We start from the raw sequence: 14,492 nt of genomic DNA on the forward strand, positions 1-14,492 counted from the left end.
TGCTAATTACAACCGGATGGATTACATGATTAATAAAATTGCAGAGTTAGTGTCATCCTTACCTTAATTTGAAGAAATCGCAGCCCTAGGTCTCTCTTCCTCTTCTCTTGGCTTTTTCTCCCTTTTCTCCAAAAACAGTCGTACGTACAAGGTCTTTCTAAAAACCCAGGTCTTTCCTTTTTACATCTCCTCCAAATATCTTATCTTATCTCTCTTTCTCCCCCAAAACTCTCTAAAATCTCAAAACAGCCCCTAACTAAATATTTTTTTTTTATTTTCAAATCTTATTTTATTAAACAACAAAATAATTCTCATCCCCTCATAGAAATCGTCACATCACATAAATCATCTAAAATCGTCGTAAATCATTTAAATCATCATAAATCACACATATATTATATAAATATAATATAACTCGTCTAGACTCAATTAAATAACTAATTAATTAAAAGTGGGCGTTACATGTGCCACTTGTCACATCCGACTTTGTTCAGGTTCGTGCCTGGTTGTGGTTGTTGTTGTGGGTGGTGTGTTTTTTGTGATCTTTTATTGTTTGTAGGCATTGTGGTTTTTGTTGTTTGTTCAGTGTATTGTGTCTAGGGCACAACTCTAGGCTAGCCCTTTGTAACTCTTTTTCTGGTTAATATATTATTTTTCTATAAATTTTAGGTTTAATTTTTTGGAGAAATCGGATATTTTTCAACTTGATTAAGTTGTGTCATCTCATTTAAACGCTAATTAGAGTATATACATTTTCCAAAAAGGTAAAATTCACTTTCCTCTAACAAAAAAAGTTAAGAAAATTCCGCTTTTTAGAAAAGATAAATTTTAATTTTCTTTTTTAAAGAAAGGTAAACTGAAAAACATTTTCTATATAAAAATTATAATCTCAACCATTCCACTTGACTCGTTCTATATTTTCTCTCCCCATTTTGCTCTCCTTTTTACCCATTCCACTTGACTTATTCCATGTTTTTCTTTTATAAAACCGTTTCTCTTCCTAAACATACAAATCCATTTTCTTCCTCATTCAAATTTACTAGTTCCGCATGCATGGTATTGTTTCCGCTAAGTACTTTTTTTTCTCCCACTAAGTACTTAATTTCAATGCCTCACACATTTCCCTTTCACTGAAGGGTAATTCTAGCTTTTTGAATAGATATATCATTTTCTGTATTATGAATCTGCATTGCTTTGTAATTCATGCGAGATTCTTAACATCTTAAAAATGGCATACCTTCTAATTAAAAATGCTTGTGAGATTTGCATTTTATAGGTAGTTTCTACTATTTCCTAACAAGATTATGCTTGAAATTTGTGCAATTGTTGAAAACAACATACTTGAATCAGAATGCTTAAAGTCTAATTGCTTCTTGCTTTTTTCGAACCTGACTAACACAAGGAAGAAATAAACCTGCTTTTGTGTTAGAACCTTAGAGAATATAAATTTATGCTACTTTGGAATTTTTTTATGGTCAAAAACTTAGATTTAGAATTTGTTTCTACTCAAAAGAGATCAAATATATGAAGAAGGGATGCCACTAGGATTAGACATGTTGTGGTGTTCGACACATGTGTCTGTCACTTGTATGACAATTGCTCGACAGGTGAGGGAAATTCATACATGTGTCCAACTTATTTCAAGCATCAAAATTAACAACACATTCATCGTCATCTATTTCTCTCTAATGCTCATCATCATATTCATCATCAAACTACTCTTCTTCATCATCAAATTCAATCAACTCAATAGAGAAATTAAAATTCATCTTTGATTGAATTTGATAATAATCTGGGGAAAAAAAACCCTTTTATTTATTAATTAAAATTGATTTGATTTAATTTGTCATTGAATAGAATAGAATAGAATTGAAAACCCTCGCTGAGTGGTTTAGGGTTGAAAGAAAGAAGCAATGGCTTGCAGAGGCAACAACAACAAAGAAGAAGAAGTGTTTCGTTGCATGAAGAGAGAACGCCCCAACGCCGTCGCCGCGGATGAGGAAGAAGAGGAGCATCAGGACTCCAACATTCGCAGAATCATCCGCTCCGAGTTCTTCAAACTCAAGTCTCTTATCAATGGTATTTTTCTCGTTTTCTTTTTATTTTATTTTATTTATTTAGCTTAATGATAAAATTAACTAACCCTAATTAATTTGGACAGAGAAAAAAGATGATTTAATGAACACTGCTTCGGACAAGTTCGATTCAATCCTTCATGACTTCGACAAGTTAGACGAGCAAGTGAAGAAGCCACAAGAGCAGATTGTTGACGCTGAAGCACTTCTAGATCTGACACGCACTCTGGTTGGATCGGTTAACTCTATGGTGAACGAAGGGGTTACTCCTTCTCAGTTTGTGTCATCTCTCCTCAAACATTATGCTCACCCACCCAACACTTCCATTGACTGGCAAAAGCTTGGCATTTTCGTTTCACCCATTTTCCTCACTGTTCATGGCTCTTCAACCATGCTTGATCCCATGGAAAGTCAGTTGAAACGACGTAAGGCCATTGTGTTGTAAGAAATTAAAATTCATCTTTGATTGAATTTGATTTTAATTTCTCTATTGAGTTGATTGAATTTGATTATGATGATGGAGAGATTGATGATCAATGTGATGATGAACATGAAAGAGAAAGAGATGAAGAGGAATGGTGTTTTTAATTTGGGTTAAATAATTTTTTTTTTAGGCAAAAAGGAGAAATTTATTAAAGAAAATAAAAGATACAAACACTGGGGGACATTAAACTTGAAACAAAGCGGAAATACTTCGTGAAAATACAAACTGGGTTGACCAGCCCTAATCAATCTTAACAAAGTAAACACTCATCACGGGCGCAACCTAGCGAACCCGCATACGGGCGCGAAACCAGATTACAAAAAATATGAAGAGTGAGCATCTATTCAAATCAAAAGGGTTAAGAGTTGGCGAATGGATCGACCGTCAACACGGTATCAAGATCCACGTACCAGCAACCTCCTGAACAAAACACCAGGCAAAATAGCTCTTTCGAGCATAACGGTACCAGAGAGGAAGCAGTCTTGACGCCTTGAGACCTGCATATCTCAACAGACCTGAAATATCATAGAATCAAGCACAAACCACCAACACAACCAGTTTCAGACGTGTCTGAACTCAGATCATGGGATGAGTCTAACACACGTTAGTAACCAAACAACCCTTATAGGTTTAAAGAACCATACCCTTTCGGGTTTGCGAAACAAAACCACCAAAACATGTCACAATTGTTACCATGTCCTCCAATCTCTGATCAGCAACCCCAAAAACAAAAAAACAAAGCACAGTACTGTACAAACAGAACATCAATTTGGGTTAAATAATTTGGGTAAATAGTCTCCTTAAATATAATAACATTTGATTTTAGTCTCCTAAAAATATTATTTAAGTTTTTGGTCCTCTAAAAATTTTCATCCATCAAATTAGTCCCTACTTTTTAGTCAACTCATGTCAAACCTTCATATTTTTTAATAAAATTTTTCAGAAATGAGTAGACAATTATGACAATATTTAAAAAAAATAGAATTCTTTAACAAAAATTAATTTAATATGAATTTTTTAACACCAAAAACATAAAAATTTATATTTAATTTATGTGTTGTTAAAAAATTCTATTTATTTTTGAAGAGATTGTCATAATATTCTATCCATTTCACGATAATTTCATTAAAAAATATGAAGGTTAGACATGAGTTGACTAAAAAGTATTGACTAATTTCATTGATGAAATTTTTTAGAGGACCAAAAGCTTAAGTAATATTTTTAGGAGACTAAAATCAAATGTTAGTATATTTATGGGGACCATTCACTTATTTAACCCTTTTAATTTTGATTTTTTAAAATTATTACTCATTAATAAAAAAAAGCAAGTGTAAAAAATATATTAAATTTAAAATCTTAAAAAATGCCAAACAAGTGTGCCATATCATCCTTTTTACGTAGTCATATGTAACTCAGTCTGCCACGACATCTTAAATGTACAGTCATATGCCTGAGGGTCCAAAACCAAAAAATCTTTATTTTATAAGATAGAATCTCAAAAAAAAATTACAGAGGGTAAACATGAAATTACCTATATTACAGGGAGGTGAAACACTATTAACCTTTTATTGTTATATCGTCAAAAAAATAAGTAACGTAAATTGTTTGACAGATACGACAATCTCTATGGATACCATACTCTACTTACACTTTATTACTTGGTAAACGATTTGGTACACTTTATTCCAACTCGGGTAAATTCTCGATTCATCATGTGTTGCCTTAGGATGTTCAAGTCACATGTGTCTTATGTAATAGTAGAATCTACGACACATCTATTTTTGTATTGCGATGCGGTGAAGATTGTAACGCCCTATTTAATTATTTGATTATTTTGTTGAGTTTAGAGTCTATTTATATGACTTATATGATTTATATGATTATGTGATGTGTTGTTGATTTATTAAGTGGCTTATTTTATTATTTAATAGAATAAGATTTGAAAATAAAATAAGATTAAGTTGTGGGGGCTGTTTTGGAATTTAGAAGAGTTTAGTGGAATAAGTGGAAATAAGATAAAAGGGTTGATGAAATAAATAGGAAAAAGTAGAGTAAGAGTAGTTTTCACGTGAAACAAGTTTTTTGGAGAAAAAGGGAGAAACCAAGAGAAGAGAAGAACCAAAGAGGAGAAGCTTTCAATCGATTAACCTAAGGTAAGGGTGGGACTAATCTTCTTTAATTCTAAGTTGTATGATTCTGAAAAGTGGATTTAACAAGTTGTAGGTTGTAGTTTTGGGGATTTGAGAATTAAGTTAAAAGTTGGAGAATTGATTAATTAAGAGTAGGAACATGTTGAATTGATGTAGAAATAATGTCTAGACCTTAGACTTCATAGAACAATGATTAGAATCAGTTTTAAGGTTAGAACCATGGAATTGGGTGAGTTTTTGAGAAAATCTGCATTCTGCCCGAGCTGACATTCATCGCTCGCCTTAGCGAATAGCTGATCTCGTCTCACGAGTGATGAACTTCATCGCTCGCCTCGCGAGTAATTCCGTCCGCCTCGCGAGTAAGCCCATATGTCGCTCGCCATTGCGAGTGAATCGCTCGCCATAGAGAGTTACCTAGTGAGTAAACCATGATTTTGTGAATTAATGTTAGAGGTCGAGTTTTAGATGGTTTTGAGTGCCTTAACCCGTTTAGGAATGATTAGGCAAGTTTTTAGATTAAATTTAGGCATAGAGAAGTTAAAAATGGGATTTTTGAGTGAAAAATGTCAAACTCCCGAGAGCCATCAGTTTTAGCTCGCCACGGCGAGTAGCTTACTCGCCTTAGCGAGTACCCTTTTTCCTGAACTCGCCATCGCGAGTAGAGTGGCTCGCTTTGTGAGCTACTTAGTGGCAGTCAACCTTGTTTAGGGTTCTTGCGATCTTTATCGCATGATGACAATGAGTTGGTCTTTGGGGTAGGAATGGAAGTTGTTTATAAAGGTTTAGCCTTTCAGAGATCTAAATTAAAATGATTAATGTTGTTGGTTAATGTGAAATACATATATTATGTGAAAATGTATGATACAGAAACTAATGTTGTTATATCATTCAAGTTGTTATTATTAATGTGACTATGCTGCAAGTTGTTTTATGTTGCTATCTCTGCTGTTATTGATTATTAACATCATTTAGTTGCAAGTGTTGGTCTAAGTTGCAAAGTTGTAAGTTGTCGTTCCAAGATATTGGAGTCATATAAGTTGTTGAAGTTGTCCAAATAGTAAGTTGTTGAGTCCATGCATACTCATTTAAAGTTGAGGGCTTGATGCCCTGTGAGCCTTTGCTCTTTACATTGAGGGCTTGATGCCCTGTGAGCCTATTTTCTCTTCAAGTTGAGGGTTTGATGCCCTATAAGTATATTTATACTCTATATGTTGAGGGCTTGATGCCCTGGTTGGTACCACATGCATGATTAAGAAGTTTTAGTTGCATTGTCAAGTTGAAGTCGTTGATGTCGCATTATCATTGTTGTTAAGTTGTCATTTGTCAATGAGTTGTTAATGAAGTATTATATGAAGGATTATTATTATTAATTGATGATGTTTATGTTGTTAAATGCATTTGATGAATTATATGTTTATTATTATTGAATGTGAAATCTCACCCCTTCTGTTTGAATGTTGCCTCTACGTGGGTAACGTGCAGATTAATCAAGGATAGCTGTTGAAGTGAGTTGAGTCTCTCACGTGTCGTCTTAGGGTCGCTTTGATACGTAATGGGATGGGGATCTTACTTGTTTTCCATGTGTTACGTAACTGTTATGATTTTATGTTGAAGATTTGCCTAGACTGGATTTTATTAAGTTGTTTAAGCTAAGGCCGTCGTGCCAACACGATGTTTAATTTAAATATTTTCCGCTGCATTGAGATTTAATTTGATGACATGAGATGATTGAAATAAATCATATTTTTACTATATTTATATTTGAAGGAAGTGTAGCATCCTATTTTTAGTTGTTTACTCTGATTTATGCAAAAAATTTCAAGTTGGGAAAACGGGGTGTTACAATTGGTATCAAAGCAGGTCGGTCCGTCCGGCCAAGTAGCTGAGTCATGTAGAGTTGAGTAACAGTTGTAATACTGTCTTGATTGTTGTTTGTTGTGTAGAGAACTAAGATGGCTGGAAGAAATGACGCCGCTATTGCTGCTGCATTGGAAGCTGTTGCTCAAGCGGTTGGGCAACACCCTAATGCTGGTACTGGTGGAGAAGTTAGAATGTTGGAGACTTTTCTGAGGAATCATCCACTTACTTTCAAAGGAAGGTATGACCCTGATGGAGCTCAGACGTAGCTCAAAGAGAATGAAAGAATTTTATGGGTCATGCAATGTAATAAAGTTCAGAAAGTGCGCTTTAGTACGCACATGTTAGCAGAGGAAACTGATGATTGGTGAGTTAGTATTCAACCTATCTTAGAGCACGGAGGTGGAGTTGTTACCTGAGCTGTGTTTAGGAGAGAGTTCCTGAACAGATACTTTCCGGAAGATGTTCGCGGGAAGAAAGAGATTGAGTTTCTTGAGCTGAAGCAGGGTGACATGTTAGTGACAGAGTATGCTGCAAAGTTTGTTGAGCTGGCTAAGTTTTATCCGCACTACACTACTAAGACTGCTGAGTTCTCCAAGTGCATCAAATTTGAGAATGGCTTGCGTGTTGAGATCAAGAGGGCCATTGGATATAAAAAGATTCGTAAATTTTCTGAACTGGTGAGCAGTTGCAGAATCTATGAGGAATATACGAAAGCTCATTACAAGGTTGTGCATGAGAGAAAAGGTAAGAGTCAGTAAATTCGTCCAAAGCCTTACAGTGCTCCTGCTGGTAAGGGTAAGCAAAGAGTGAATGATGAGAGGAGGCCTAGAAAGAAAGATACTACTGCTGAGGTTGTTTGCTATACTTGTGGTGAGAAAGGCCACAAGAGTAATGCTTGTACTGGAGATGTGAAACGATGTTTCCGTTGTGGTAAGAAAGGGTATACTATTACAAAATGTAAGCATGATGAAGTTGTGTGTTTTAATTGCAATGAAGAAGGTCATATTGGCTCGCTGTGCAAGAAGCATAAGAAGGCGCCGACGAGTGGGAGAGTGTTTGCTTTTACTGGTACGCAGACAGAGAATGAGGATCGATTGATTAGAGGTAAATGTTATTTTGATAGTACTCTTTTAGTTGCTATTATTGATATTGGTGCTACGCAATGTTTTATTGTTGTTGATTGTGCTTCTAAGTTGGGTCTTACTATGTCGAATATGAATGGAGAAATGGTTGTCGAAACTCCAGCTAAGGGTTCGGTGACTACTTCTCTAGTGTGTCTAAGATGTCCTTTATCTATGTTTGGTCGAGACTTTGAAATTGATTTGGTTTGTTTGCCTTTGAGTGGAATGGATGTAATCCTTGGTATGAACTGGTTGGAGTATAACCATGTTCATATTAATTGTTTTAATAAGTCGGTATATTTTTCTTCTGTTAAAGAAGAGAGTGGGGCGGAGTTTTTGACTACTAAGCAGCTAAAGCAGTTAGAGCGTGATGGAATCTTGATGCTTTCTTTGATGGCGTCCTTATCTGTGGAGAATCAAGCAGTAAATGATAAGTTACAAGTTGTGTGTGATTTCCCAGAAGTTTTTCCTAATGAGATTCTTGATGTGCCGCCAGAAAGAGAAGTTGAATTTTCGATTGATCTTGTTCCGGGTACGAAGCCTGTGTCTATGACGCCTTACCGTATGTCGGCTTCTGAGTTGGCTGAGTTGAAGAAACAATTAGAAGATTTGCTTGATAGGAAGTGTAACGCCCTCTTTGAATTATTTGTTTTATTTAATTGAGTCTAGAATTTATTAAGAAGAGTTTAAAATATATTTATTTGATTATGTGATTTATTAAGTGGCTTATGTTGTTATTTAATAGAATAAGATTTGAAAATAGAAATAAGATTGAGTTGAGAGTTTGTTATGAGATTTTAGAGAGTTTTGGGGGAGAAAGAGAAATAAGATAAAATAGAAAAAGGGTTATAAATAGGAGAAACCTAGTTTAGAAAAAACATAACGTACGACCAATTTTGGAGAAAAGGGAGAAAAAGCCAAGAGAAGGGAGAAGCACTTAGAGGCTGCGATTTTCTTTTTCTAAGGTAAGGGTGGGACTAACATTCAATCTTCTTAAGCCTATGATTCTGAAATTGGATTTAACATGTAGTTTTGGGAATTTGGGAAATTAGGGTTAGAGGTTGTAATTCGTTGATTAGATGTTGGAGACCCGTTGAATTAATGAAGAAATAGTGTTCATACCTTAGATTGTTCATAGTACAATGATTAGAACCAGTTTTGGGTTTTGGTTGATGAAAACTGGAATTTTCGCTTGAAGATTCGGTGTCTAAACGTTTTGCAAATAAGTAATTATGTGAGGTTTTGGGAACCGATTTTTGGGTGGTTTAAACTTGAATTTTTCTATAGATTATGATAGGGCTAAGTGTCAGGAGCGTTTAGGCGAAAACGGCATCGAAAACGGGTTAACGGTTTGGTTTTTATGAGCGAAAACGTGAAGGTTGAAAATCTGAAGTCGTCTGTCGAATCTGGAAAAATCGTGCCACGATGGGAGACCAACGTGCCACGATTTTGTCATCCAAGAAACCCTAAAAATGCAATTTCCTTCACTCCAAATGCTTCCAAACTTCTTCCTAAGTGTAGGGACTTTATCCTAACCATCTAGAGATGTTTTTAGGAAAGAAATAACCTTGTATAAAGGGTCTAATGAGTTGTTGAGAGTTGAACCTTAGGGTAGTTATGAATATTAATGATGATCTGTGAAGCTGATTTATGATGATTTGATGTTGTTTATAATGTGATATAATTGTATATGCATTACTTGAATTATATGTGATTATTTGAGATGTTGTTTACTTACGTGCGATATTATTATATCATGATGTTTTGCATACTGCCTACATTGCTGATCATTAACTAACTAAGCTGCATGAGTCGGTCCAAGTCGTTGAAGATGTTGATGTTCCAAATTATTGGACTATTATAAGAGGTTGTCGAATTAAGACGTTTAAGAAGTCGAGTCCATGCATTAGCAAATAGCGATTGGGGCTTGATGCTCCGGAAGTATAATAATACTCAAATAGCGATAGGGGCTTGATGCTCTGGAGTATATTAATACTTAAATAGCGATAGGGGCTTGATGCTCCGTATTGGTACCACATGCATATAAGAGCTCTAAGTTGCATAGTCGAGTTGGAGTTGCATTGTCGAGTCAAGGATGTTTATGTTGATAAGTTGTGAAGTTGTAATTGTTCATACAAACTATGATTGAAGTGCTAAATGATATATTACTATTTATAATGAATATTAAGATGATTTGATGTTGATTAAATATAATTGCTGAATTATATGCTTAATATTATTGTTTTGTGAAATCTCACCCCTTCTGCTTGGAAATGTTGCTCTTCGTATGAGTAACTTGCAGGTGATCGTTAGTAGGTTGCTGGTGTTGCTTTCGTGAGTGACTTATTCCTCACTGAGTCTTAGGATGCTCTGATACGTAACGGGATGGGATCTTTTGTGGCTATTTTCTATTCCTTTACGTATTGCTTATGTTTTAATAAGGCCTGCGTGCCAAAGACTTACTTATGTTAATGAATTAAATCCGCTGCTAAGTTTGAATTAATACGTTTATGATTTTTGGAAAGATAATTAGTTAATTATCTCATTTATGATTTTTAAGAAGTGTAGCATTCCGTTTTGTGTTGAATACTCTGATATTTGTTATGAAATTTTTAAGTTGGGAAAACGGGGTGTTACAGGAAGTTTGTAAGACCGAGTGTTTCACCTTGGGGAGCGCCGGTATTGTTAGTTAAGAAGAAAGATGGTAGTATGAGGTTGTGTATCGATTATCGACAGTTGAATAAAGTAACGATAAAGAATAGGTATCCACTTCCAAGAATAGATGATTTGATGGATCAGTTAGTGGGTGAATGTCTGTTTAGCAAGATTGATTTGAGATCGGGCTACCACCAGATTAAAGTGAAAGACGAGGATATGCAGAAGACGGCCTTTAGGACACGTTATGGACATTACGAATATTCGGTGATGCCTTTCGTTGTTACAACTGCGCCAGGTGTGTTTATGGAGTACATGAATCGTATTTTTCATGCGTATTTGGATCACTTCGTGGTTGTGTTCATCAATGATATTTTGATATACTCTAAGTCTGAAGAAGAACACACTGAGCATTTGAAGATTGTTTTGCAAGTGCCGAAGGAAAAGAAGTTATATGCCAAGTTGTCAAAGTGTGAGTTCTGGTTGAATGAGGTAAGTTTTCTTGGCCATGTTATTTTTGGTAGTGGTATTGCGGTAGATCCATCTAAAGTTGACGCAGAATCACAGTGGCAGACTCCTAAGTCGGTCACAGAGATTAGAAGCTTTTTGGGTTTAGCAGGTTATTACCGCAGGTTTATAGAAGGATTTTTTAAGTTAGCACTCCCGTTAACTCATTTGACTTGTAAAGGGAAAGCTTTTGTGTTGGACATTCAGTGTGAGAATAGTTTTAATGAATTGAAGAAACGGTTGACGACGGCTCCGGTTTTGATTTTACCAAAGTCCGATGAACCTTTTGTTGTATATTGTGATGCTTCCAAGTTGGACTTAGGTGGTGTACTTATGCAGGATAACAAGGTAGGGGCTTACGCATCGAGACAATTGAGAATTCACGAACGAAATTATCTTATTCATGATTGATGAGTCAATAATTAGATGTTTTAGTTTAATATTTAGTTTCGTTTTATTTAGATTTAAGTTTATTTTATTTTAATATTATTTCCTTTTTGAGCTATTTTACTTCAATTGCATTTTATTATATTTCAGGAATGAATATTTGATGGATTGAGTCTTGGAGCAAAAGAAAGGGGTTTTGGAGCTGATTCGGTACGAAAATACAAAGATTCGGAGACAAAAATATATCTCCCTCAAGTCATAAACTTGGCACGGCCGTGCCACCTCCCAGACAGCCTGTTGCTGCTTTTGCTTAAATTCTAAGCTACTCTATTTGGTTTTACCACAAAGCCCTTTGCTTGTGGAACATTCTAGTGATGTAATTGCTTAGATTTTAAGTCGAATGTTACCTATAAATAGAGTAGCTAGCCATCACAAATATTCATCTTTTCTTTGGAATTCAATAAGTAACAATTGTCTTTTGAATAAAAGTTCCTTTCTTTTCCTTTACTTTCTTGTTATTTACTTTTATGCTTTCTCTCTTCTTCTCCATGTCTATGATGACCATGAGTGAGTAGACTTCTTATGTCTTGGGATTATTGGATAAGTCTAATGACATAATCCTAATCAAGTTAAACCTTAATATTATGTAACCCTAGTTTCTCTTCTAAATTCACCGTTTTAACATGGATTAAATATTATCAAACTGTGGAAACGAAAGTGGAGGGTTTGATAATCGTTAATCCACTATTCCAAATGTTAATTCATAAAACGAAAGTGGAGCTTTAATATTCGATCAAGTGAATTTAGACAAGGATTGCGAAACATGAAAATAGTCTAGTGAACCTTGAGACTTATAGAGTTTCGAACTTCAAGGATTCTAATAGTAATCAACCATGAAAATAGGCGTGCTTGCTAGAGGAACACACTCACTGAGACCGATAGGAGATGTGATAGGCTTAAGAGAAACTCGTCTTTAGAAACTAGGTCTAAAATAAGGTTTAGGTTTAATGGCTTGGGTTGTGAATGATTTGTCACCTATGACGGACCAACGATCCCAAGGCTCTCTTTTATTATTATTTCTTCTTTCAACCATTTGAAAACAACAATCTTACATTCTTAATTTTCTTCTAATCACCAACTAAAGTTAATTGAATTAAACAACTCCCTGTTGGAATGATACTCTTTTCATTACTACTTCTGTAAGACTGTGCACTTGTAGTTTTATCCCATCAAGTTTTTGGCGCCGCTGCCGGGGAGTTAACTAATTTAATTAACTCTTCCTTTGTGATTAGAAGTTTTTCTTTTCCTTTTTTTCTACTTCTTTCTTTTCTTTGTTCACCGTTAACTTCTTGGGTTCTTAATTTCTTATGCGAAGAAGTAAAAGTCTCGAAAAATTTATTCCTGAGATTGAAAGATATTTGCATAAGAAAAATAGAGAGGCACAAAATAATATTGTTATGGCTAAACGCACTCTCAAAGAGTATGCTACTCCTTCAACGGAAGAGCCACAAGCTATTATCATGTACCTGACGGTTGAGGGTAACAACTTCGAAATCAAGCCTGCACTACTCAATTTGGTGCAGCAAAATCAGTTCTCTGGATCACCCACTGAGGATCCAAATATCCATATTTCTTCCTTCTTAAGACTTAGTGGCACCATAAAAGAGAACCAAGAAGCCGTAAGACTTCATCTCTTTCCCTTTTCCTTAAGGGATAGAGCTAGCGCTTGGTTCCATTCCCTAGAAGTTGGTTCCATCGCTTCATGGGATCAAATGAGGCGAGCATTCCTTGCCCGATTCTTTCCCCCATCTAAAACCGCTAAACTAAGAGATCAAATTACGCGGTTCAACCAAAAAGATGGGGAGTCTTTATATGATGCGTGGGAGCGTTTCAAGGAAATGCTTAGACTTTGTCCCCACCATGGTTTAGAAAAGTGGCTCATAGTCCACACTTTTTATAACGGCCTAACATATACCACTTAGATGTCTGTTGATGCAGCTGCAGGTGGAGCCTTGATGAACAAGAACTATACGGAGGCCTACACATTGATTGAAGACATGGCTCAGAATCAATACCAATGGACCAACGAAAGAGCCATCACCGCCTCTACACCCTCCAAAAAGGAAGCAGGTATGTATGAGGTCTCTGATTATGATCACCTTGCTGCTAAGGTTGGTGCCTTAACTCAAAAATATGATAAACTTAATGTTAATCCTGTCATACCTTCTACTACATCTCCTCCTTGTGAAATTTGTGGTGTTTTTGGTCATATAGGTGTTGATTGTCAATTAGGTAGTGTTACCAATGGTATTGAACAAATGAACTACACTCAATACAACCAAGGAACTAGACCCAACCAAATTTTTTCTAAAAATACTCAAGGTTCCTATGGACAAGTAGCACCACCAGGCTATACAAACAACCAGAAAGTGGCTCAGAAATCAAGTTTGGAAATTTTGTTAGAAAATTGCATGATGAATCAAAATAAACAACTTCAAGAGCTTAAAAACCAAACGGGATTTCTGAACGACTCTCTCTCCAAACTCAATGCCAAGGTAGACTCTATAGCCACACACACCAAAATGCTTGAGACCCAAATCTCCCAAGTGGCTCAACAAGTGGCCACCTCTTCTCAAACACCGGGAGTCTTTCCCGGTCAAACCGAAACAAACCCCAAAGCTCATGTCAATGCTACTTCTCTTGGGCGTAGTAAGTTAGAAGAGACCGTTGCTAAAGCCAAGAGTGCTAAGGGATAAAGTGTTAAGCTTCTAGGTGAGAAAGATGTGATAGAGAGTGAGAAACCACTTGATAAGAACAAAGCCCTTTCCCCATTAAGCCTTGTTAAGCTTAACTTGGAGGCTCAATTCAGTAAATTCTTAAACATAGTTAAAAAGATTTGCATAAAGATCCCCTTTGCTGAATCTTTGTCTCGTATGCCTCTATATGCCAAATTTTTAAAAGAAATTTTTTCAAAGAAAAAGACTATAGAGCACAATGAAATAATATCTTTGACAAGAGAAAGTAGTGCAATCATCAAGAAGCCACCTCCAAAGCTTAGAGATCCAGGTAGTTTTGCCATCCCTTGTATGATAGGGAGTGAAACCTTAGACCGAGCCTTATGTGATTTAGGTGCTAGTGTTAGTTTGTTACCCTTATCCCTCTTTAAAAGGATGGGAATAGGAGAGTTAAAACCTACCGAAACAACATTGAAGTTAGCCGATCGTTCTAATATCCAACCTGTCCGATATGTTGA

At 35.8% G+C, this 14,492-nt stretch overlaps 1 protein-coding gene and 1 non-coding gene across 2 annotated transcripts; one reads left to right on the plus strand and one right to left on the minus strand.

Moving 5' to 3' along the window:
• The first annotated feature begins 1,863 nt into the window (after positions 1-1,863).
• Positions 1,864-2,541, plus strand: LOC25479921 (non-structural maintenance of chromosomes element 4 homolog A). The gene is made up of 2 exons (XM_013587639.2): positions 1,864-2,079; positions 2,162-2,541. Exons 1-2 carry the CDS (start codon positions 1,914-1,916, stop codon positions 2,518-2,520), a joined length of 525 nt encoding a protein of 174 aa, XP_013443093.1. The 5' UTR covers positions 1,864-1,913; the 3' UTR covers positions 2,521-2,541.
• A 10,518-nt stretch (positions 2,542-13,059) lies between these two features.
• LOC112418353 (small nucleolar RNA R71) lies at positions 13,060-13,166 on the minus strand. The gene has a single exon (XR_003008586.1). It is a non-coding gene; the product is annotated as a small nucleolar RNA R71 (small nucleolar RNA).
• Positions 13,167-14,492: the final 1,326 nt, after the last annotated feature.

Source organism: Medicago truncatula, chromosome 6 (assembly GCF_003473485.1).
Source record: "Medicago truncatula cultivar Jemalong A17 chromosome 6, MtrunA17r5.0-ANR, whole genome shotgun sequence".
Lineage (NCBI taxonomy): Eukaryota > Viridiplantae > Streptophyta > Magnoliopsida > Fabales > Fabaceae > Medicago > Medicago truncatula.

Bases quoted from the DNA above. Each gene is read 5' to 3' on its own strand.
- LOC25479921 (XM_013587639.2), top strand. From the start codon at position 1,914: ATGGCTTGCAGAGGCAACAACAACAAAGAAGAAGAAGTGTTTCGTTGC. The intron at 2,080-2,161 runs GTATTTTTCTCG...TAATTTGGACAG, and splicing joins ACTCAAGTCTCTTATCAATG to AGAAAAAAGATGATTTAATG.